The 21927-nt window shown below is 46.9% G+C and overlaps 1 protein-coding gene across 2 annotated transcripts in view; it reads right to left on the bottom strand.

The window, feature by feature from the left end:
* Positions 1-3284: 3284 nt before the first annotated feature.
* LOC144782113 (uncharacterized) overlaps positions 3285-21927 on the bottom strand; it is a 78153-nt gene continuing 59510 nt past the window's right edge. For both annotated transcript variants that reach the window (XM_078661286.1, XM_078661285.1), the window contains exon 3: positions 3285-4696. In XM_078661286.1, the coding sequence (XP_078517412.1) occupies positions 3384-4696 (1313 nt within the window). In that variant the 3' untranslated portion in view covers positions 3285-3383. The remainder of the gene's footprint in view (positions 4697-21927) is intronic.

Genomic DNA, 21927 nt, shown 5'->3' with positions numbered 1-21927 from the left:
CTGGAGGGGTCGTCTCGAAGGGGAGGGAGTAGCCCCTTCGGACGATTTGCAGCACCCACCTGTCCGAAGGGACAGTGCGCCAGTGGAGGAGGTGATGGCGAACCCTGCCCCCCACTGGCGACACATGGGCCTGAAAGCACGGACTAGGAGGGCTTTAAGGCGGATGCCGCGGGGGAAGATGTGGACTGACCTCGCCGTTGTCCCCGACCGCCGCCACGGCGTTTTCCACGGCCGCCACCGCGTTGGGTATTACCTTGCGGCGCGTGGCTGGCAGCACGTGTGGGTACACCCCTTCCATGGCCACGAAAGGAGTGAAAGGCAGCCGAGAGGCTCAAGGACTTGGCCGTAGCCCTGGAGTCCTTAAAGCGCTCAAGCGCATGGTCGGCCTTGTCGCCAAACAGGCGACGGCCATCAAACGGCATGTCCATGAGTGTATTCTGGACATCAGCCGAGAAGTTGGCGGATCTCAACGAGGCGTGGCGACGAATGGCCACCGTCGTTGCCATCGCTCTACCCAGTGAGTCGGTGGTATCCAGTCCACACCGAATAGAATAACGTGGGGCATCTCGGCCTTCCACAAGGGCTTGGCCTAGTTTAACCCGTACCTCCAACAGGCATTCTGGCAGCACGTCCGCAAACGTATCCCACAGGGAGTGGGTGTAGCGGGCCAACAGGCATGCAGTGTTGGAAGACCGCAGTCCCAAACTGAGGGAAGAGAATACCTTCTTGCCGTATTGTTCATACCTCTTGGATTCCCTGTCCGGCGGAGCCGACGGGAACACGGTCTGGGAATTGGAGGCCTGGATCACCAGGCTCTCAGGGGTGGGGTGGGTGGACAGGAAACAAGGGTCGCCCGGGGCCGGGCGGTGGCGTCTGGCCACGTTCCTATCTACAGGCGAGCCTTTAGCGGGCCTGGACCAAGTGCCCAAAAGAACGTCGGTCAAGGCCTCATTAAACGGCAGCAGAGGCTCGGCTGAGCTTGACTGCGGTTTAAGGACCTCAGTGAGGAGGTTAGTCCTCACGGCCGCGACAGGGAGCTCAAGGCCCAAGGCTTAGGCCGCCCGCGTCAGCACCACACTATAGGTTGCCCCCTCGTCCGTAGCCACGGTAGGGGGGGGGGGAGACAAAGCCAGTGTCGGGAGATGTGTCTAGACCACTGGCATCACCAAGTTCACCTGCCCAGTCCTCTTGAGACTGACACTCCTGTGTCAGAGGGTCCTCAGACCCCTCCCAATCCCCCTCATCACCCATCTCCTGATGGGGCCGGCTCATGAAAGATAAACTCTCCGAACGGCGTCTGAAGCGGCGCCGCACCGGCGCCGGAGCCGGGTCGTGGGAGGCCTCGGGGACGGCGCCGGGGGCGACACCTGAGGGGTCGGCGCCGGGGAGGTCGTCAGGTCCACCGGCAGCGACCCGGTAGCGGATCCAGTGGGGCCCTGCGGCGCCGAGGGCCGAAGAACTCGACGGCGTCGGGCCGGAGCTCCCGACCCTCTACGGCCCCCAGGCGGATCCGCTGGGCCTGAAGGGACCGCGGAGCCCGCCGGGGGAGTGAGGGACCTCATGGCCATGAGGAACCTATCGATCTCCTCCGGCATCGGGCGCGTCGCCTGCGACTCCAACGGAGCCGCGTGGGCGGTGTCACCTGAACCCCCGGCCGCGTCGAGCGAGCGTCGGGGGGGGCGTCGGAAGAGCGATGACGTCTCTTCGACTTCTTATGCTTACCTGACGACTTCGACCCAGAGGAGTGATGTCGACTCCCGGAGCTACGATGGGTACGCTCCCGCGACCGGTCCCTCGACCTCCGTCCGGACCGGGACCTCTCTCGGCGCGGGGCCGACTGCCGGAGTTCGAGTCGCTTGCGGGACCGCTCCCGCCTAGCTTTCGAAGTCAGGGCCCGGCAGTCGGAAAAGGTCTTGTCGTCGTGGTCGACGCCGAGACAGTGGAGACACTGACGGTGAGGATCGGTGACGGAAAACCCTTGAACTTGTTGCCATCTGCAAAAATACCTACATTCTCACTTTCACTTAAACAATAACCTTACATTTGTTTCCAATATCTGATTCTGTTCTGAATGTCAACGTTTTGACCCTAACCAGGCAAAGGATCTCATCAGGAGAAAGGGAACTTCTGCAAGTTGTATCTGCAAAAACAAGGAGAAGTACAGTGTAATCAAGGTTGTTAAGAATAGATTGGAGTGGCTGAGAGAGGTGAAGTACTCTACTCACGTCTGGGAAAACACAGAAAAAACATCCTGAATAGAAGATCAACAAGAAATTAGTGCAAATGTCTACAAGAATGGACCCCATGGTGGAAGGGGATATAAACACCTTACCAAGAAAGTATTTGTACTACTTAATGTAAAAAAACAGTAACAAGAAAAAGCAAACTTCACCTAGGAGGGTTTCACACTTGGGTGCTCTAGGGCTCGCCCTCCAAGTTTATTGTTACTAGCGCACCAGTTTCACTGGAGATTCAGAGACTTATTTTGGGGCCTTCCCTGTTGCCAGAAGCAACCCTTTCACCCTGTTTATCAGCCTGCACCGCCCTTTCGCAGCTATAGAGTGGAAGTAGCCATCAGCAAAGGTAGCATTCTTCTTTAGCGGTTGCACCCCTAGCCCTTTTGTCATCTGACATGTCTACACATACTTTCGTGGCAAGACACAGTTGCATCACAACAAAAATAGACCACATGCTGTTTTGTGAAAACTGTCTCAAGTTTACACATATTCCAAGTTGGGGTTTTCAATGTGTGGTCCAAAATGGGGATTCGTCAGGATAAGGAAGAATACTGCCTTCGAAAAACAATTGCTGCTCAGAGATGATGTATTGGGAATAAAGCAAGCAGCATGCTACAGTAGAAGCCATGCAAACGCAGCATGTAATTCTGAATGAGTAGGCTTAGGTTTGAGCAGAAGTGAAGGTACTGTTTACTTCTGACCTGACTCCAGGAAAAATTAGACTTCAGATATCCTCCTGCTTATTAGTAATAGCTAGGCCATTCCTTATATTTTGTATTTTTAATAAACTAATGTGTTTAGTGAAATACAGTGTTTGAGGGTCAGACACAGACCAGACATGTGTTTGGGGTAATAGTGGAGAGTACCAGATTAGACTGATTTGCTTCCACATGCCACTGCTACATCACACTTAAAAAGCAAATAACCTAGTACCTCTGTCTGTGGATTTGACTTTATCAAGGTCATCCTCTCAGAATCTCATTCATTACATCACTATTTACGCACTGTACAGCAATTTGGTCCCTGACACACCACATTCCTTAAGCATGATTTGAGACGGTATCCATTGATTTATGATACAGCATGCATCGGTTATCTTTAATATTTATGACATGAAAGAAAGCAGAGACGTTCTTGAAGAATTGTTCATTCTCTTTTGTGCATTTTCTGATGACAAACTAGAGTCGCAAATTGCCTAAAGCTCTTTCCACATTCAATGCATCTATAAGGCGTCTCTCCTGTGTGTATTCTTTGATGTGTAATCAGGGCAGAGGACTGACTGAAACTCTTACCACATTCAATACAAATATATGGTTTTTCTCCTGTATGAATTCGCTGATGTTTGGCCATGGCTGATGAATCAGTGAAACTCCTTCCACATTCATTGCACGTGTAAGGCTTCTCACCACTGTGTATTCTCTGGTGTCTTAGAAGATTGGCTGGCCAGCAGAAACTGATTCCACATTCATCACATTTAAATGGTCTCTCCCCTGTGTGCCTTCGTTTGTGTTTGACTAAAGTTATCAATTGACTATAACTTTTGTCACATTCATTGCACGCATATGGTTTCTCACCTGTGTGTGTTCGCTGGTGTGTAAGCAATGCAGATGACTGGAAAAAGCACTTTCCACAATCATCACAAGTGTATGGTTTCTCCCCTTTGTGCCACCGAATATGCTTGCTCAGGGCAGATGAATCAATAAAACTCCTCCCACATTGACTGCATACGTATGGTTTCTCCCCTGTGTGTATCCTTTTATGTTTGTTCAAAGTGGACGAGTCACTGTAACTTTTTCCGCATTCAGAGCATTCGTAAGGTCTCTCTCCAGTGTGTACTCTTTGATGCACTCGTAAGCTGGATGAAGTACTGAAACTTTTCCCACAGTCACTACATATAACTCGCTTCATTGGGTTAGTATCTCCAAATTCAGTGCTTTTTTGCTTGCTAACCACTGCAGTGTCTGATAACTGATGGCTAATTAAAGCTGAAGACTCTGTACAGCTCCTCCAATTTTCATTACTTGCGTAAGGTTTTTCGTATTTGTGCATTTGCTCATGCTGGATGAGGTTTGACAGTAGCTTAAAGCTCGCTCTACATTCATTACATATAAATGAATTCTCTTCTGCGTCCGTGGTGTGATGAATACAACGAGCTGAAGCGCCTTTTGAGCTCCGAGTTCTGATAACTACATCACATTCAGTACAAAACCCATCTGCTGGATAGGTTTTTTGTTGCTGCATGGGGTTTGCTTTTTCATTTTCAGCAAGATGATCTGTTGTATTGGTTGCAGATGTCTTTAGCTTCCCTCTAGTTCTGATTGGTTGCATTATTTTTTCATCCTGATCTTGGCCCTTCAAAAAATGTTCACCTTCTTTTCCTAGTAAATGTTGATAAGATTTGAGTTCTCCAAAGTGATCATCACAAATCCCCTTAGGATATTCCTTTCTGCTATCCATCTCTGTTGAAATAAAAGAAACACAGACTTCAATATGAGGAACTAATACCATGTGCTAAAATATATGTGTGAATCAGAAGTAAAAAAAAGGTTGTTTTTATTGATATGGTTTCCTTACCAGACCACTTTACAACACTGGAACACAGAATTTCAAAATACAGTGCTATAAATTTTGCTTAAGATTCCAATTAAATGTGATTGCAAAGCCAGGGAATATATAAAAACGCCAAGGGCATAAAAAAAGTTTACACCCTGTTCCGTTCCATAAGAACTTGTTTTATACGACTTAGTTATATATATATATATATATATATATATATATATATATATATATATATATATATATATATATATATATATATATATATATATATATATATATTTCCATTGTAATTATTTTCTTTCTCTTTCTAATAATTCCTTCACTCCTTTCTGTTTTTTGACCCCGTCACTACCTTTCTGATGTATACAGACACATCATGTATAGGTATGACCAGGACACCCTTATTACCTATATATACAATTATTTTAACAATGTCCCCTGGGCCCTGCTTTGTTTCGTCACTCTGATGGGGGCCCATCTCCTTTGTTGCCTGGGAAGACGTTTGCTAGTGTATGATCCCTTCTAGGCATCGGCAAACTCCCGAATGAGGTGGGATGCAGACACAGCGACCTGTGCCCTATCAAGGAGCCAGAGAATGTTTGAATTTTTATTAGGATAACAAAAAATATAAACATCATATGGCTCACTGCTGGGGCACAGATACACAAGCCTATGCATCACCATTGAGCCAGAAGCAATTTGGAATTTGGCTATGAAAAACAAACACTTGTTTTTTTCCTGAAGCTATTATATAATCCTATGCATGGTTCATGGTTTCCTTCTGGAGCAATGTTTGTCTGACAAATATGTTTTGCATGATCTCCTGGCAAGCCAACGAGGGCGAGAAAGGTCTGGTGCCCAGGAACAGAAACCTTAGGATGTGCAGATGTGACATGATCGTGGTATCTTCCCATACAGCACAGGTGTGACACCGATGGGCCCCAGAAGTAGGGGTGCGGGGGCTGCCTGTTGGAGTTCCAAAGGAGAATTAGCAATAACGATGCCTGTATATTTTGTTTTTTATCCTGTCACATTTGCTGTGCTTTCAAAGGCAGAGGTCAAATGTCAGACTATTTCTTCTGAAAAATTACTGATTATTGTTTTAACTTGGAAATCAAGTTACTTTTCTTTCTCTGACTGCTAAGTGAGGGGATTTTGTAAAATGAACTATGTGACAGTCTTGCTGGTGTAAAAGGAAAGGCTGCAGGATGTCACTTTTTCTACTACACAACAAAATGTAAATGTGATCGTGGGCGGGGGTCGTCTCCCGAGGGGCCATTTCACAGTAAACAACTATACACAAAATGTACACATTTTAAAATAGATCAGTAGTTAGAAAAACACAAACAAAGTGCTGTTTTGATAATTCTGAGGTGTGATTAAAGCAAACAAGATAAAAACAAATCAAGACACTACTTGGTGATGCACAAAGGACACATTCAGTAAAACTCGTTTTCCACACATTATTGTAGGGGCACTCTGTAGTTTTATGAGTAGAACCTTATGCCTTTGCAAATTTAATGTCCATTTTATTAGTGACAGTGTGACACATGCCATGCTTTAGTAATACTATAAGAAATTGGGTTACCGGTTGAGGGGGGCCGAAACCCTCCTCAGGCAACCTAAATCCGTGTCAAGGTGAAGAGACAAACAAACACCAAATTAACCCGCACTCAACCCTCTTGTACCTTGACACAGAGCAGTCAAGCTTAACTGAGTGGCAATGTGTAAAGTATTTATGCAGCATTTCAAACATTAATAAAGTGAGAACACATCACAAGGAAAATCCCACACCAGATTAGAAAAATAGGGTATGCTTTCATAAATAAAACTAGACCACAAAAACGAAAGTACAATCAGTAGAACTGAAGCTATGCAATTTTAAACATTTCAGTGAATATAGCGCCAAAAAAAACAAAGTGGCAGCTTTGGTTATCTGGCTGCACCAGACCAGGGCAAAGTCACAATTTCAGGCTGAGCAATAGAGCTTAGGCTGGCTATAGATATCCACTTAGGTACACTGAACAAGAGTATCCTAAATTCTGGTTGCAGAGTGTTGCGAGTTCCTGCGTCAAGGATGTGTTGTGCAGCCGAGGCAATGTGAGGTCTGGGTCAGAGATATATCACACAGCATCGGTTCCGGGTAGTTGCAAGATGCAAGGTCCTGCGTCATCATTGAGGAGGCCGTTGATGAGGGGCTTTCAATATTAAGTTCTGCATCGAGGATGCATGGCGCACCAACTGGTTCCAAAGAACCTGTGGGGCCTGCGATGCACTGCATCGTCATTGAGGCTGCTGTTGACAAGGGGCTTGTGAGTGGAGGGTCTGCGTCAAGGATGTGTTGTGCAGCAGCGGTTCTAATGAGGCTGCGAGGGCGATGCAAAGTCCTTGCACTCGGAAAGTCCACACAGAAGTGGTGATGCGTCAGTTCTGCTCCGGGTTGCACCGAACAGCAGAGGTGATGCAACAGTTCTGCTGGATCTACGGATGGGCTGGTAGAGCATCATCAAGCCCACTTCCATGGGTCCAGGACTAAGCTGCCACCACTTGGCAGGGTACGACTCACAGTTGCAGCGTCCAGGTAGGATACATAAGACTAGCCCTTGGAGTCACTCTGGTGGTCCTGGGTATAGGTTGCAGGCACCAGTCCTTCTCACCCAGGCAAGAGGGCAGCAGGTCAGCATAGTAGGGCAGCAGTCAACCAAAGTGGCAGTCCATTCATCAGCACAGCAGTCCTTTCCCCTGGCAGAGTTCTCCACAGGTCCATAATTGTACTCATGAGTTGGTGTCTATGGTCCAATATTTATGCCTGGTGCCTTCTTTGAAGTGGGAGAAGTTTCTAGACAGTTCAGTTTGAAGTGCCCAGGTTTTCTGCTTTCCTGGCCCTTGCTCCAGACTAACTACAGGGGGTTTGCAATCCTTTGTGTGAAGGCAGGACAGCTTATTCAGGTGTAAGTGAGTGAGATTGTGCCCACCCTCGCCCTCTCATCCTGCCAGTGACGGCCCATCCAGGCACGCCTAAGGTCTTTAGGGTGTGTGGCTGTCTGCGAGGAATACGCAAAGACCAACTGGCAACTACACCTAGACATGTGACCTGGAGACAAGCTGTAGGAACTAAATGGCTAAGGCAGGAAAATGCCAACTTACTAAAAGTGGAATGTACAAAATTGCAATGTAGTTTACCACAAAAGAGGATTTTTCATTACAATTCCAAAGACACCAAACAAACTGTTGACCTGTTCCAATTTCGAAGAGATCCTTATTAAATGTCATAAGGTAATTCCAATGTTATCCTTTGGGAGAGGAAGACCTTGCAGTAGTGAAAAACGAATTGGAAAGTTTTTCACTACCAGGCCATTCAAAACTTAAAAGTATGTGTCCTAATTTTTAAATACATTGTACTCACCCCTGTGGGCTGTTTAAGGCCTACCATAAGGGTGACATATATGTATTAACAAGCATTTGCAATGCAATAGGTCCCGCATTAGGAAAGTTTGAGCTATTGGTATTGTAAATGACAAATTTTGTATTTATGTGTTGGTTTTGAAAATAGCTAAATTAATAGCCTTGTCATTTACAATGCCAATAGTTTTAACTTTCGCAAATGTGACACCTATAGCATTTGTAATGCAATGTGTGTTGTATTTATGTGACTTAGATGTATTGATGTTACAAATAACAATTGCTTTAAATTTTTTAAATAATTAATACTTAAATAAAAGGTATTGTAATGTATAATGGCAATAGCTTAAACTTTTGTAAATAACTTTGTGAAGATTAAGTTCAGTGTATTTTATTGTGACGAAAATCCAAGAACAGAAGTGAAAACATTTAACATCTTTTTATGATATTTGTAATAAAGCTTGAAACATTGACAGAACATATTTGAACCAGTTGTTGTTGAATGGTTACACAGATTGATGCTGTGGTGGCGAGGAGTGATGTTTTGGCGACAAGTGATGCTGTGGCGTTCAGTGATGGTGTTGAGGCGCATAGTGATGCTGTGGTGGTGCTGAGTGATGCTATGGTGATGCAATAGATAGAGTGAGTGCGATAGATAGATAGAGGGAGGGCGATAGATAGAGGGAGGGAGTGCGATAGAGGGAGGGCGATAGAGGGAGGGCGCGCGATAGAGTGATGGAGCGCGATAGAGTGAGGGAGCGCGGTAGAGTGAGGGAGGATGGTAGAGTGGTGGAGGGCGGTAGAGTGGTGGAAAGCGGTAGAGTGGTGGAAAGCGGTAGAGTGGTGGAGGGCGGTAGAGTGAGGGAGGGCGGTAGAGTGAGGGAGGGCGGTAGAGTGAGGGAGGGCGGTAGAGTGAGGGAGGGCGGTAGAGTGAGGGAGGGCGGTAGAGTGAGTGAGGGCGGTAGAGTGAGTGAGGGCGGTAGAGTGAGTGAGGGCGGTAGAGTGAGTGCGGTTCAGTGGTAGGGTGAGGGTGGTATAGTGAGGGCGGTAGAGTGAGGGCGGTAGAGTGGTAGGGTGAGGGTGGTAGAATGGTAGAGTGAGGGCAGTAGAGTGAGGGCAGCAGAGTGGTAGAGTGAGGGCGGTAGAGTGAAGGCGTGAGGGCGGTAGAGTGAAGGCATGAGGGCAGTAGAGTGGTATAATGAGTGCGGTAGAGTGAGGGCGGTAGAGTGAGAGCGGTAGAGTGAGAGCGGTAGAGTGGTAGAGTGAGGGCGGTAGAGTGGTAGAGTTAGGGCGGTAGAGTGGTAGAGTTAGGGCGGTAGAGTGGTAGAGGAAGGGTGGTAGAGTTGTAGAGTGAGGGCGTGAGGGCAGTAGAGTGAGGGAGGTAGAGTGAGGGTGTGAGAGCGGTAGAGTGAGGGCGGTAGAGTGAGGTCGGTAGAGTGAGGGTGGTAGAGTAGTAGAGTGAGGGTGGTAGAGTAGTAGAGTGAGGGCGGTAGAGTGGTAGAGTGAGGGTGGTAGAGTGAGGGGGGTAGAGTGGTAGCGTGAGGGCTGTAGAGTGGTAGAGTGAGGGCGGTAGAGTGAGGGCGGTAGAGTCCGGCCAAGGAAAACTAACAAAGGAAGCTAAGCATGCATGCAGAGAGGCGAGTGAGAGACTAGCGCTGCCTGCTCCATAAGCATTAGAAAGAAAAGTGTGTGGCAGAAGTACAGGCTACCTGACTCTTCACACGTACCCATTCAGATGCTGGCCTCTCAGCGGAGTCTGCCAACTAGACAAAAACTTGGAGGTGGGGCGGTTAACTAATGAGGCAGCAAAAAAAAAAAGTGTGCTCTGAATTAGTGAGACCGTGGCAGAAGTGCAGGCTACCTGACACTGAACTATCCCCCAAAGTGGGTCATCACACTGCCCTCCAAAGTCCGGCCAAGGAAAACTAACAAAGGGAGCTAAGCATGCATGCAGAGAGGCGAGTGAGAGACTAGCGCTGCCTGCTCCGTCAGCATTAGAAACAAAAGTGCGTGGCAGAAGTACAGGCTACCTGACTCTTCGCACGCACCCATTCAGTTGTTGGCCTCTCAGCGGAGTCTGCCAACTAGACAAAATTGGAGGTGGGGCGGTTAACTAATGAGGCAGTAAAAAAAAAAAGTGCGCTCTGAATTAGTGAGACCGTGGCAGAAGTGCAGGCTACCGGACTCTGAACTATCCCCAAAAGTGGGTCATCACACTGCCCTCCAAAGTCCGGCCAAGGAAAACTAACAAAGGGAGCTAAGCATGTATGCAGAGAGGCGAGTGAGAGACTAGCGCTGCCTGCCCCGTCAGCATTAGAAACAAAAGTGCGTGGCAGAAGTACAGGCTACCTGACTCTTCGCACGCACCCATTCAGTTGTTGGCCTCTCAGCTGAGTCTCCCAACTAGACAAAATTGGAGGTAGGGCGATTAACTAATGAGAAAGTAAAAAAAAAAAAAAGCATTAAAAATGCAATAGGTCTCCCCTTTGATTAATTTAAAGCCATTTGCTTTGCTATACAATACCATTAGCAAAGCAAATGGCTTTAACTTAATCAAAGGCGAGACCTATTGCAGTTTCAATACTTTTTTAGCTGTCTCCCACAAGTGCTTACCACCCCACTCGTGTTGCTTTCTCTCATCCTATCCGCTTTTTCTTCTTGCGCGCTATTATCTCCTTTTTTTTTGTTTTGGTTTTGGTCTAAAAAATATTATTCTTCTGCCATCCTAGATCAGTACACCATGGTACCCATGTCATTCTGCTGGCGCACACTGGCCTAGAGATGTAGGTTTCCTGGGCAATCTGATCACACTCTTTTCGCACCATCATAGGATTTCACAAATATTGCATAGGTGACACTTGAATCCTGTTCACCGACACGCCACAGGCAGTCAGGTTTTTGAACATTTTAACATTTGTGCCCCATCTCGATGATGATAAAACTTCGCCACGTTTTAAGATGATGGTGATCTGGGCGCCTATGTGCACCGGACTCCTTCCTGGATGGTATACTTCAGTACTGGTTTCCTTATGCAGCCTCCCCTATCTGCAACATTCAAAATAAACCCGGAAGTGAGCAGCTGGGACCACCCAGGCGGAACGGAGATTATGAAGGAAGGTAGATGCAGAACCTGGGAAATTACAGAGCAAGCATCATTACAGACCATGGCAGGGACATCTAAAGAGCACCAGCTGTGACCCTGCCCTGCTGTGGACCTAGTGAGGGCTGTCTGTGCCTGTTCTTTGCTGTCTCAAGGGGACCACGCCTGCTGTGCCACTCCTCCTGTAATGTCCATAGGTCAGCAGTAGTTGTCTCTAGTATCGAGCAGGGGTGTGGCTACCAATGTTGCAACAGGTGCAGTGGTTCCAGTGCTCTCTTCAGGTCTTGTGGTGTCCGTAGTTTAATAAGTGTGTTTCTTGGGTCTGACCGGGTTCCTAGGTGCGCGCGCTTCCTTGCCCTGGCACAGTCATTTTTCTATAAGCCAGCCTGCCGGTCTGTCCGGTCTAAACATTTCTCTAGACGTTCATACTGCACGTGCCGATACTGTAGGTGTGAAACTCTCCCTTGTTAGCCGTACGTCAGTGACCCTAGAGGACATACAGAGCGCTGTGCGAAAAATATAGTGTGTTATCCCATTTGGCACGATTTCCAACCGTTCAACCCAAGGACAAATAACCCCAAGTGGGGGGCAACATTAACATCACATGCCCAAAAATCTTAATGCTTTAAAAAACACAATCATTTAAACACTGTGCGGTAGTTTAGCACTTGTACTTTTAACATTCACAAATCAAGGTACTGTAAGGTAAATAACACACCCTGCACGCTTCAAGTTAAAGTAACTAAACAACAGGGTGTTTTAATAAAAACATGTGAAAACGCAAACAGACAATAAGCAAATTAACAGCAGACACCCACATAAAGAAATAAAATGTAACTCATTGAGATCTTTATGCTAAAACGAAGCACTGAACGTTGTTGGTAAGATGCATAACGTGGATCACGTCTATTCTACTAAAATTATTGTTTAAGAATGGCTAGCTAGAAATAGCACTATGTACATCTCTACCTACTAAATTGGAACTTTCTGATTTGTTGAATTAATAACAGGCTAAAGTTGTGAATTCAAGGTGAAAGTGTGTTTTCAGAATTTATACGCTTAAGACAAATGGCTGAACGTCCAAATATATTTAAAGCAGATTTTAGAGTGAAATCGTGTTGGAAGACCAATTACTAAATTTTCGTGCTGAGGTGCTGCAGGTGGGATTGGCATGGGAGAGGCATTCGAAATTAGCAAAGCCATTTTCACATTACTGCTGACATCACTGCCAGATGCACCCAAGGTGAAGTGATCACTGCTGGTAATCTTTCATACGGTGGGCACATGTGATCTTGTCGGATGTGGTCACTATTAGAACACCAATATTAGTAGTGCACAATGATTTTAATTAAACATAAGTAGCTCTTAGAACACAATGGGCTGGTGGTCCCAGTGTATACCCTCAAATAGATACTGAAAGCGTAAGCACAGCAGCTGATTGCACGACACAAATGCGATAGCACGATGTAGTGGAGTATACACTCATTCGGAAAAAACACGTTTTAGAGAAACATTTGCATGTTATGGATTTTAAGGTATAGCACTCAAGTTAAAGGCAGTAATGAGGACAAACCTAAACATTCGGAATTTGGGCGCATGCGATACTTAAATAAGAACCATTTTTAAAACTATACAGATTCGAACTCGTAAACAATAGGTCAATGTGCGGAGCGGGAGCGTATGTGCAATACTATCGGACAAATGACAGTTAATCAATGGCACTTTTACACAGGAACACGACGTGTATGTGTGTGTGCGTGTGCATGTGTGTGTGTGTGTGTGCATGTGTGTGTGTGCATGTGTGTGCGTGTGCGTGTGCGTGTGTGTGTGTGTGTGTGTGTGTGTGCGTGCGTGCATGTGTGTGCGTGCGCGCGCGCGACTGAGAGGCATGGCTGACTCTGACTGAGATGTGCACGGCTCGGGAGGCGGCGCTGGGCATGCGCGTCCACGAGGTGCAATCGGCGCCCGTGCCCCGGTCTGTGGTCCCTTCAGAGCTAACTGGGCAGCAATAGGTCTTTCGCTGATGCGAGACCTAAAAATCAATATAGATGTATGTCAATACAGCCCGGCTGTGTACACAGGGGAGAGCAGTCACAAGAAAGGGCTGTCAACAAACCAAGTTTTACACTGAACTGTTCACACTCAAAGACATGTTCACCTGGTTTTATAATGTTGAATAACATGACATAGGACACAGAGAATGACGAAAAAAGAAGCAAATATAAGGGGGTGTAATACTGAAAAGGGGAATAAATACAGGGAGAGAGAGAGAAGAAGAGGGGAAGAGAAAGCTGGGGAGGCAATATTGTGAGCAAGTGTAATCTTAAGAGACAGATGGGGTGAGAGAAAGAGAGAGCGAGAGTAAGAGACTGCCGGGCAATGAGTGCATACTTAAGAATTTGTAAATGCAAAAAACAGTAACTGTGGATGTATGGATGGGTTCAATAAATGACTAGATGAAATGATCGATGGATGGAATAATGTAGTATGAATGAGTGGATATAATAAAGAAGAAGAGACGGACTTGTGTAGTATGGATGAATGGACGGATGCATGGATTAGAGTGGCAGGGATGAATGGGTGGATGGATGTATTGATTGAAAGATGAATGGGTTGTCAGATCGTCGTAGGATAATTGGATGCACTGATGCTCAATGAGTGGAAGATTGGATGAATAAGCCGATGTGTGAATGGATGGATGGAGAAGTGTAGTAGGGGTGGATGCATGGATTGATGGGTGGATGAAGGGGTTCTAAGATCGTTGTAAAATGAATGGTTATATTGATAGTAAACGTGTGAATGAATGGATGGATGATGGATGGATAAATCATGTGCAACAGATAGTAGGATAAATGGCTGAATGGTTGAATGGATGAGGTGACTAGATAAATGTATAGCTGCAGTGGGAGGGAGGATGAGTGGATGGATATATGGTGCAACGAGGAACAATTGATTTTGCTAAAACTAATATTTAAATAATCAATACATATTTTTTTATATATTCTTGATAAACACATGTTAGAATATATTTTCAACACATTTTTAAGATAGCCTTCTGCTTCGGTTCCCCTTTGAAATAAAATGTCCATAGGGAGGCACCGCATGACAGTCATACAATAAAGTTACAAGCCAGCACCTGTAATAGCTTCTAGAGGTATTTAGCAAAGTCATACCTTGATCCATGGAGCGCATGTTGAGATGATGGTAGGGCACCAACCTGCAGGCAGCTTCTCTGTGCATTTGTGGGAAAAGGCTTCAAAGGCAAGAACAAGGAAATCTTCTTTGAACCATGTTCAGCAGTCAGGCTCTTACCGCATAGAAGCGCCCCTCTTCAACCTGGGACACGCAGAGGGGCACCCGGCGTGCCCTGCGAGCTACATGGACTGATCAGGGTCCTGCAGTGCGCGAGCTGCCTTACTAGAGAGGGAAAGGCCACTTCCTTCCCCGCGTTGAGTGTTTATAGTCAGAATGCTGTAAAATAACGGGATTCCCTCACTGTTTCCTCCTGTTTATCCCTTTGCCATGGAAACCCTTGGAGCGGCTCCATCTCGCGGGCCGAGGGCTTTCCTGCAAACTCCAAGCGCAGGAATTCATGACGTCTCTCCGCTCAGGGCCAAGGCAGATCTGTGGCTTTCTCAGTCTAGCAGCACAGGCCCGGGATTGTTCAGCAGCGAGCTGACTGTGTGCTATCCAGAGAGAGAAAATATGGGGGGTGTTGAATAAAATCCCTCTACGCCTTTCTGTGTCATAAAACTTGCCTTCGCTGCTAGAGGTAAAAGCAGCAGATCTTTTGTGGCCATATTAGCGTCTTTTAGTGCCTCATTTAAAATGAATTGTTCAATTGAACACTCAGCCAGAAGCCAACTTCCAAAGCGTCTCAGACTAAGATGAGAAGCGACAACTTGTTAAACAAGCCGTGAGCGTGCACGCTCCCGAACTTCCGGTTTCGGGAACACTCCCGAACTTCCGGTTTCGGGATGTGCACGCTCACGGCTGTCGTGGGGCGGGAATTTTGTCTTTCGGAGAAGCCCGCGCCCACGGAGTGGATGGCAGAGGACCGGTGGCAGCAGAAGGAGTGGTGGCTGAGGCCACTGATGCGGTAAGTGGGGCTTGGCACGTGTGTGTGTGTGTGTGTGTGTCGCGTGTGTGCGTGTGTGTGTGCATGTGTGTGTGCATGTGTGTGTGTGCATGTGTGTGTGTGCATGTGTGTGTGTGTGCATGTGTGTGTGTGTGCATGTGTGTGTGCGCGCGACTGAGAGGCATGGCTGACTCTGACTGAGATGTGCACGGCTCGGGAGGCGGGGCTGGGTATGCGCGTCCACGAGGTGCAATCGGCGCTCGTGCCCCGGTCTGTGGTCCCTTCAGAGCTAACTGGGCAGCAATAAGTCCTTCACTGACGCGAGACCTAAAAAGGAATGGTGGCTTGAGACCAGGGGCCATTTCAACAGCTTTTTGTGTGTGAGGAGGCTAAAGTTCAAACATACAACACGAATTTCTCAGAGTTAATGCATTAACTTTAAACAGAACAAGTCGGAAACAGTGAGCCGGGACTGGCTCGATGTTTGCGACTTGTTCTGTCTAAAGGTCAAGCATTAGCCCGGAGAAATACCCAAGTATGTGTCTGAATGAACTTTAGACACTACGCAAGGCAGGATAGCGCTTGGCCCGTCGTGATACTGCCCCGCGTGTCTAGGCGCAGCACAGGTACACTTATGAAGAAGCAGTGGGGCACACTGCATGTGATCGGCGTTCTGTATTTACTATCACATTCTGTATTTATAGGAGCGCTCTCGCACTCCTGCAGCCCCTGGAAGAGTTGAGCTTTACTTCTGCAGAAGTGAAGTGAATATGGGCCGTGTGGAAGGATGCTTTCCTCATATTAGTGTGAACCCGGCTTTCATGCCCAGTTAGTATTTACCCGCACAACTGAGGTGGAAAAGTAGTAGGGTTTCAATGCACATTCAATCACTGACTCCTTCTAGCAGAAATCACCCTGTGTATATTGGAATACTAATGGCTATCTGATCCTTTCCCTCCTTGGAATAATTCCCTGTAGGAAACAATACAATGCATATATGCATGCCCATTCCTTCCTTGGCCTCTCTGCTGTAACCACGAACATGTCAATCACCCTAGGTCTAACACATCACATTGATTGTTGCCAGACACTCCTTGCACGCTGTACAACCTATATCCATTTCCTTAACCTTCCTTTTAAACCACTGCTATAAGTTTATCAATCAAATTAGACCAAATGAAACTAGAACAAAGTTTCATTGTTTATATTTTTCTTAATCTTAAAGTGAAACTTGTTGGATGCACTATGAAATAATGAGACAGTGGGGGACCACGACATTATACAAAGTTATTTTTAATGTGTATGCGGATACTTTTTTTTAATGAAAACTGCTTTTGCCTGATGTATGTATATGCTAAGATGCTTCTTTTATGGTCATATTCTTATATGTCGAATAAAGATTATTATTATTATTATTAATAAATTAAGCAAAGTGCACAACTCCTACAAATCAATGGTTTGTTAAATGAAAATCCAATAATGGAACACTGGACTAAGCGTATATGAACAGACCTGGCAAACTCAGCGGCACACAGCAGTTTGCAGACACCATCTTTCTCACTTTTTAATGCCTTCCACAAACGTACAATCGGCGTTTACTACTGTGGCCTTCTCACTTCATGTGAACTGGGTTTTTTTTGTTTTCAAGGGAATATGACCGTTTTATAGTTGTGCAACAAAGTAGACTAGACTTTAACAGTGCCACTATGTTGGGCTACCTGGCATTACTATCGGTCAAGAATAGTTGAGATTTACAGTAGTGAGTGGGTTGCAAGCAATACATTTCGTCATGCGAAGTACCTCTCAGCTGCCGAGCGGTTCACCGCCAGAAAGGTGCTCTGAAGTGCATGCTGCTGTTTGTTGGCACCAAATCCAATGAAAAGAACACATGCTATTTAAAATCTATGGTAAAAAGGCTAAACTCCATCACTGAAGCGGCATGCTGATCAATCAATGTAACAGGACTCCTTGTTGTTCTTAGATCACGAACAGGGCTGGCCTATAATGCTGCATCCATACAGCCAACACAAAAGCGCTGCGGGGACAGCACCCGCAGTGTAAATGAGTAAAAGCCAAAGGTAAATACTAGGAGACCTGTGCGAGAGGAAGTGTCTTCCTGTTCCTGGCCCTCCTGGCCCAGTCCAGACGTGCTCAATGCCAAGCCATCTACTCCAGGCAAGGATGTCCCGGAGCCCACCGTCCTCTCCTGGCACACTGCCCCCGGACTGCCAAGCCAGCCAGTCCTGCTGCCTGCAGCGGTCTGTGCTTTGCTAATGGCATCTGCCTGTCCTTCAGGTGCTCCAAGTATGAGCGAGTTGACAGATTTCATGCTGCCCCCACCACCAGAGACTAGAGGGCTCTCACGCGCAGTCTGTACAGTGGCACCAAAGTCCCCTGGCTGCGTCCCATGATTGTACTCTTCATTAAGTGGAGGAGCGCCACAGCCGGCAGCAGCTTGGTCATCTGCTGTCATGGGTTCTTCCGGTCTGAATGTCTGGAAGGCCATGCCATGATCATCGGGTTTCACGGGCTCTGTGTACGGTGCCTGGTGCCAGAATACTATTTCCACCCGACAGCTTGCCTCAAGGTCAGCCGCCCAGCCCTTGAGGGCCGGTACAAGGGTGCCACTGGGGCCGGCCTTCGTCTCTGTATTCTCCCCGTTCTCATCTGTGGGCTCGGGGCAGCAGGAGGCCTGACTCAGGGCAAGCGTGGACGGTGATGTGTTACAGGCCGGCCTGTCCCGGGACAGAAGGCCAAGAGCCGAGTGACGGGCGGCAGTGGCGTCTTCTCTCCAATTGGGTCCCTACGTCCGAAGATCCTGTATAAACAATGGCAGCAACAGCTGTTCTCCAAGGTTTCTGAAGTTCTCCAAAGACTTTTGTTGGCGTTAACACCACACAGACAGCCGCCGAGGCACCGCATCACGGGAGAATCAAGTGGCAGCTGAGACTGCTAGTAATCAGCGGTCCTCCATCCCGGATCTAGACGCGGAGGCTGCACTTCGCAGACCCACCGGAAGAGCGTCATACACAGGACCCCCGAGCGCCCATCGCCTCATGAGAGGAGCCGGGAGCCATCGAAGGGCTCTCGCTGCAACAGAAGTGAAGCAGCGGTCGGAACAGTTTGGAAAGTGGTGCTATAAATAGAAGGGGCCTAGCCGACCCACACTAAGATGAGAGGCTTGTTAAACAAGCCGTGAGCGTGCACGCTCCCGAACTTCCGGTTTCGGGAACACTCCCGAACTTCCGGTTTCGGGATGTGCACGCTCATGGCTGTCGTGGGGCGGGACTTTTGTCTTTCGGAGAAGCCCGCGCCCACGGAGTGGATGGCAGAGGAGTGGCGGCTGAGGCCACTGATGCGGTAAGTGGGGCTTGGGGGCTTGGCACGTGTGTGTGTGTGTGTGTGTGCGTGTGCATGTGTGTGTGTGCATGTGTGTGTGCGCGCGCGACTGAGGCATGGCTGACTCTGACTTAGGTGTGCATGGCTCGGGAGGCGGGGCTGGGCATGCGCGTCCACGAGGTGCAATCGGCGCTCGTGCCCTGGTCTGTGGTCCCTTCAGAGCTAGGTGGGCAGCAATAGGTCTTTCGCTGACGCGAGACCTATAAAGGAAGGTTGAGACCTGGAAAAAGGCTTCTTTTGCTAGGTCAAAATGGCAGTTTAAAACTGTACACACAGACTGCAATGGCAGGCCTGAGGTAAGTTTACAATGCTACTTATGTGGATGGCACAGCAAATACTGCAGGCCCAATAGTAGCATTTAATTTACAATCCCTGAATACAGGTAGCACTACTTTACTAAGGATTTATAAGTAAATTAAATATACCAATAGGGTATAAGCCAGTGTTACCATGTTGTTAAGGAGTGAGCACCTGCACTTTAGCAATGATAAAGTGCACAGAGTCCTTAGGCGAACAAAAACGAGATCAGAAAAATATGGAGGAGTATGGTAAAAAGTTTGGGGGAAGACTACCCAAAGGCTGACAGGTGTAACAAATACATGTGTGATACTGTGCTCCAAAATGCGTCACCAGTTACATACTACACCCTTACCACTCTCTTGCCGAATAGGCGTGGCTCATTTGTTACACTTTGTCTTGATGTGATGCTTGTTTTTTTCACAATCTTTATGAGTCTAGTGATATAACATTGATGACATTACTCCTACCCTAGGTAGTGTTCCAACACCATGTGTGATACCTGCAACTAAAAGATAGGTAGTCTAAAGAACAAATTACTTACCCTCTGTAACGCCTCATCTGGTAGGGAGTATATCTAGCCGCAGATTCCTTACCTTTTGAATTTCCCCAGGCGTCAGACTGGACCTGGAAGATTTTGTATGAGCAGTACTCCAATTTGCTTGTAAGTGGATTGATGGGCTCCGAGCCCGTTGTTGGCATCGTATGTGTTAGAAGGGACATTGCGGTACTCATATAGCCATCCAGGAATTCTGACGTCAGTTACTTTCCACGACTTTCCACGGCTGAAGCGTGGAGCCATAAAGAACACTGACCATTGATTTGTCAAAATTAGGGATCTGAAAGGGGTCATCCCTGTCCCTGTCCCTAGAATCTGTTTGGATGGGTGAGTCAGTAAGGAATCTGCATCTAGATATGGTCACAACCAGATAAGGCGTTACTGAAGGTAAGTTACCTGTTCATCTGATAGAGACTTCTAGCCGCAGATTCCTTACCTTTTGCACTACACGGGAAGACCGCGGTCGGATTATACACGTTGGCACTCTGCTTTCCAGAGTACCCACACCACGACGGATGTACTCGCCCGTCTTTGTATTTTCTAAGGATACTATATTTCCATTACCTGATTCTACATAACAATCCTGCTAACTCACCCGACATATGCCTGGTTGGAAGTATCACCGGCTAATCGAATCGTACATACGCTAACGCCTACAGCCCTGAAGAGTCACGAGCGCCTTAGCTCGCTAGACGAAACACGTGTCGGCTGGTCATTTATTATATTTTTTTGTCTTGATGTCACCCTTCTAGAACAGAAGGGCTTAATACATCCTGAATGATTTGACCTACTCGTGTCCATCTTGTCTTATTACTCAGAATTTACGCTGCTTGTTCGTTTGCACAAAGAAAGAAACAAAACCTACATGATTAACGGACCATAACGTGTGCACTGGAATTGTTTTTTAGATATAGATTTAGTACACACAAAAGGGAAATAGGTTCCCCCACTCCATCTGATCAAAGGCTTTTACCGCATCGAGGGAGAGGGTTACCTTCTCATCCTGATCATTGCAGACTTGCCACAGCAGAGGGAGCAGCGTTCTCAAATGGTTCCGTAATGAGCGACCTGGGATGAAGCCCACTTGGTTCCTATGAATGAGTACAGAGATCACCTTTCCCAGTTGGACAGCGAGGACTTCAGACCATATTTTTTAATTTCACTATTCTGTAGCTAGATAGGACTGTAACTGGAGGTATGCTGTAAATCCTTATCAGGTTTTGGAATAAGGAGCTGTATGCCTTGGTAAATTCCGGTCTCAATTGACATTCACAAATGGCCTCATGGAACACTTTGGTAAGGAGGGATTTTGTAAAGTCCATCTGAAAGCAGTCTTGTTCTGGAGCCTTCCCAGTAGACATTTGTTTAATGGTGTCCACAACTACTTCTGAAATGTCTTGCTCTAGGGAATCCCTCAGCATTACAGACAATCGTGGAAGAGGAATGTCGAAAGGGAATGCCTCTTCAGTGGCTGTGTGGGCCAGGTGTGTCGATGTATACAACTGGCTGTAGTAGGCAGCAAATTCACAGGGCAGTGTATAAGGTGGCCAGCAGGGATTAGTACTGTCAGGATTGCTGAATCATTTTCTCTGTTTTTCAGTTGAAGCGCTAATAAGTTTCCTACTTTTTCACCTTAGTGGCTACTCCAAAGGCGGAAGAGTGCCTTGTCCATAGTATGTTAGGTTAATAAATTTGTAAAACACATGGCTGCCCCAGCCCCGGAGGTCCCAGCGCTAGTTCCAGAACAGACTTTGAAAGGAGAGACAAGGCTGTGATATTAGGCCGGTAATAACCAAGTTTTCACAGTCTTTCTAAATAACCAGTGATTCTGGATGCTCCTGAATATTAGATAAGAGTGTATTAAGTTCATATTTCTTCTTCGTGAGGAGCGGGAGTTTATCATTAGATGGAGAAAGTCTGTATTCATTTTGCAGGGCACATACGTCATATACAAGTTGATCATGGGATTTGCGCATTTTCCTGTGTCTAAATACTGCGTCACGGCTCATTATCCTCCTGATAAAGGGCTGTTCAGCCAACCAGAGGGACTGCAGAGATGTGATGGATCCCTCATTGAGCTCTAGGAACTTTCGTACCTTAGAACATAGTCCCTTTATCCTGCGGGCTTATGTACTGCAACAAAAGGCATTCTCCAAGTACGGTAGCGAGATGCAATATAGTGGCGATCCAACAAAAGAGTCCTAATGCGTGGTCAGATAGGCCCAGTGGTTCAATGGTGCAAGTTCCTACATTCGGTAATAAGGTGTGGCTAACAAGAAAAAAGTGACTCAGTACC

Source organism: Lissotriton helveticus, chromosome 9 (genome assembly GCF_964261635.1).
Source record: "Lissotriton helveticus chromosome 9, aLisHel1.1, whole genome shotgun sequence".
Lineage (NCBI taxonomy): Eukaryota > Metazoa > Chordata > Amphibia > Caudata > Salamandridae > Lissotriton > Lissotriton helveticus.
This window is presented reverse-complemented; position numbering and strand designations above follow the sequence as displayed.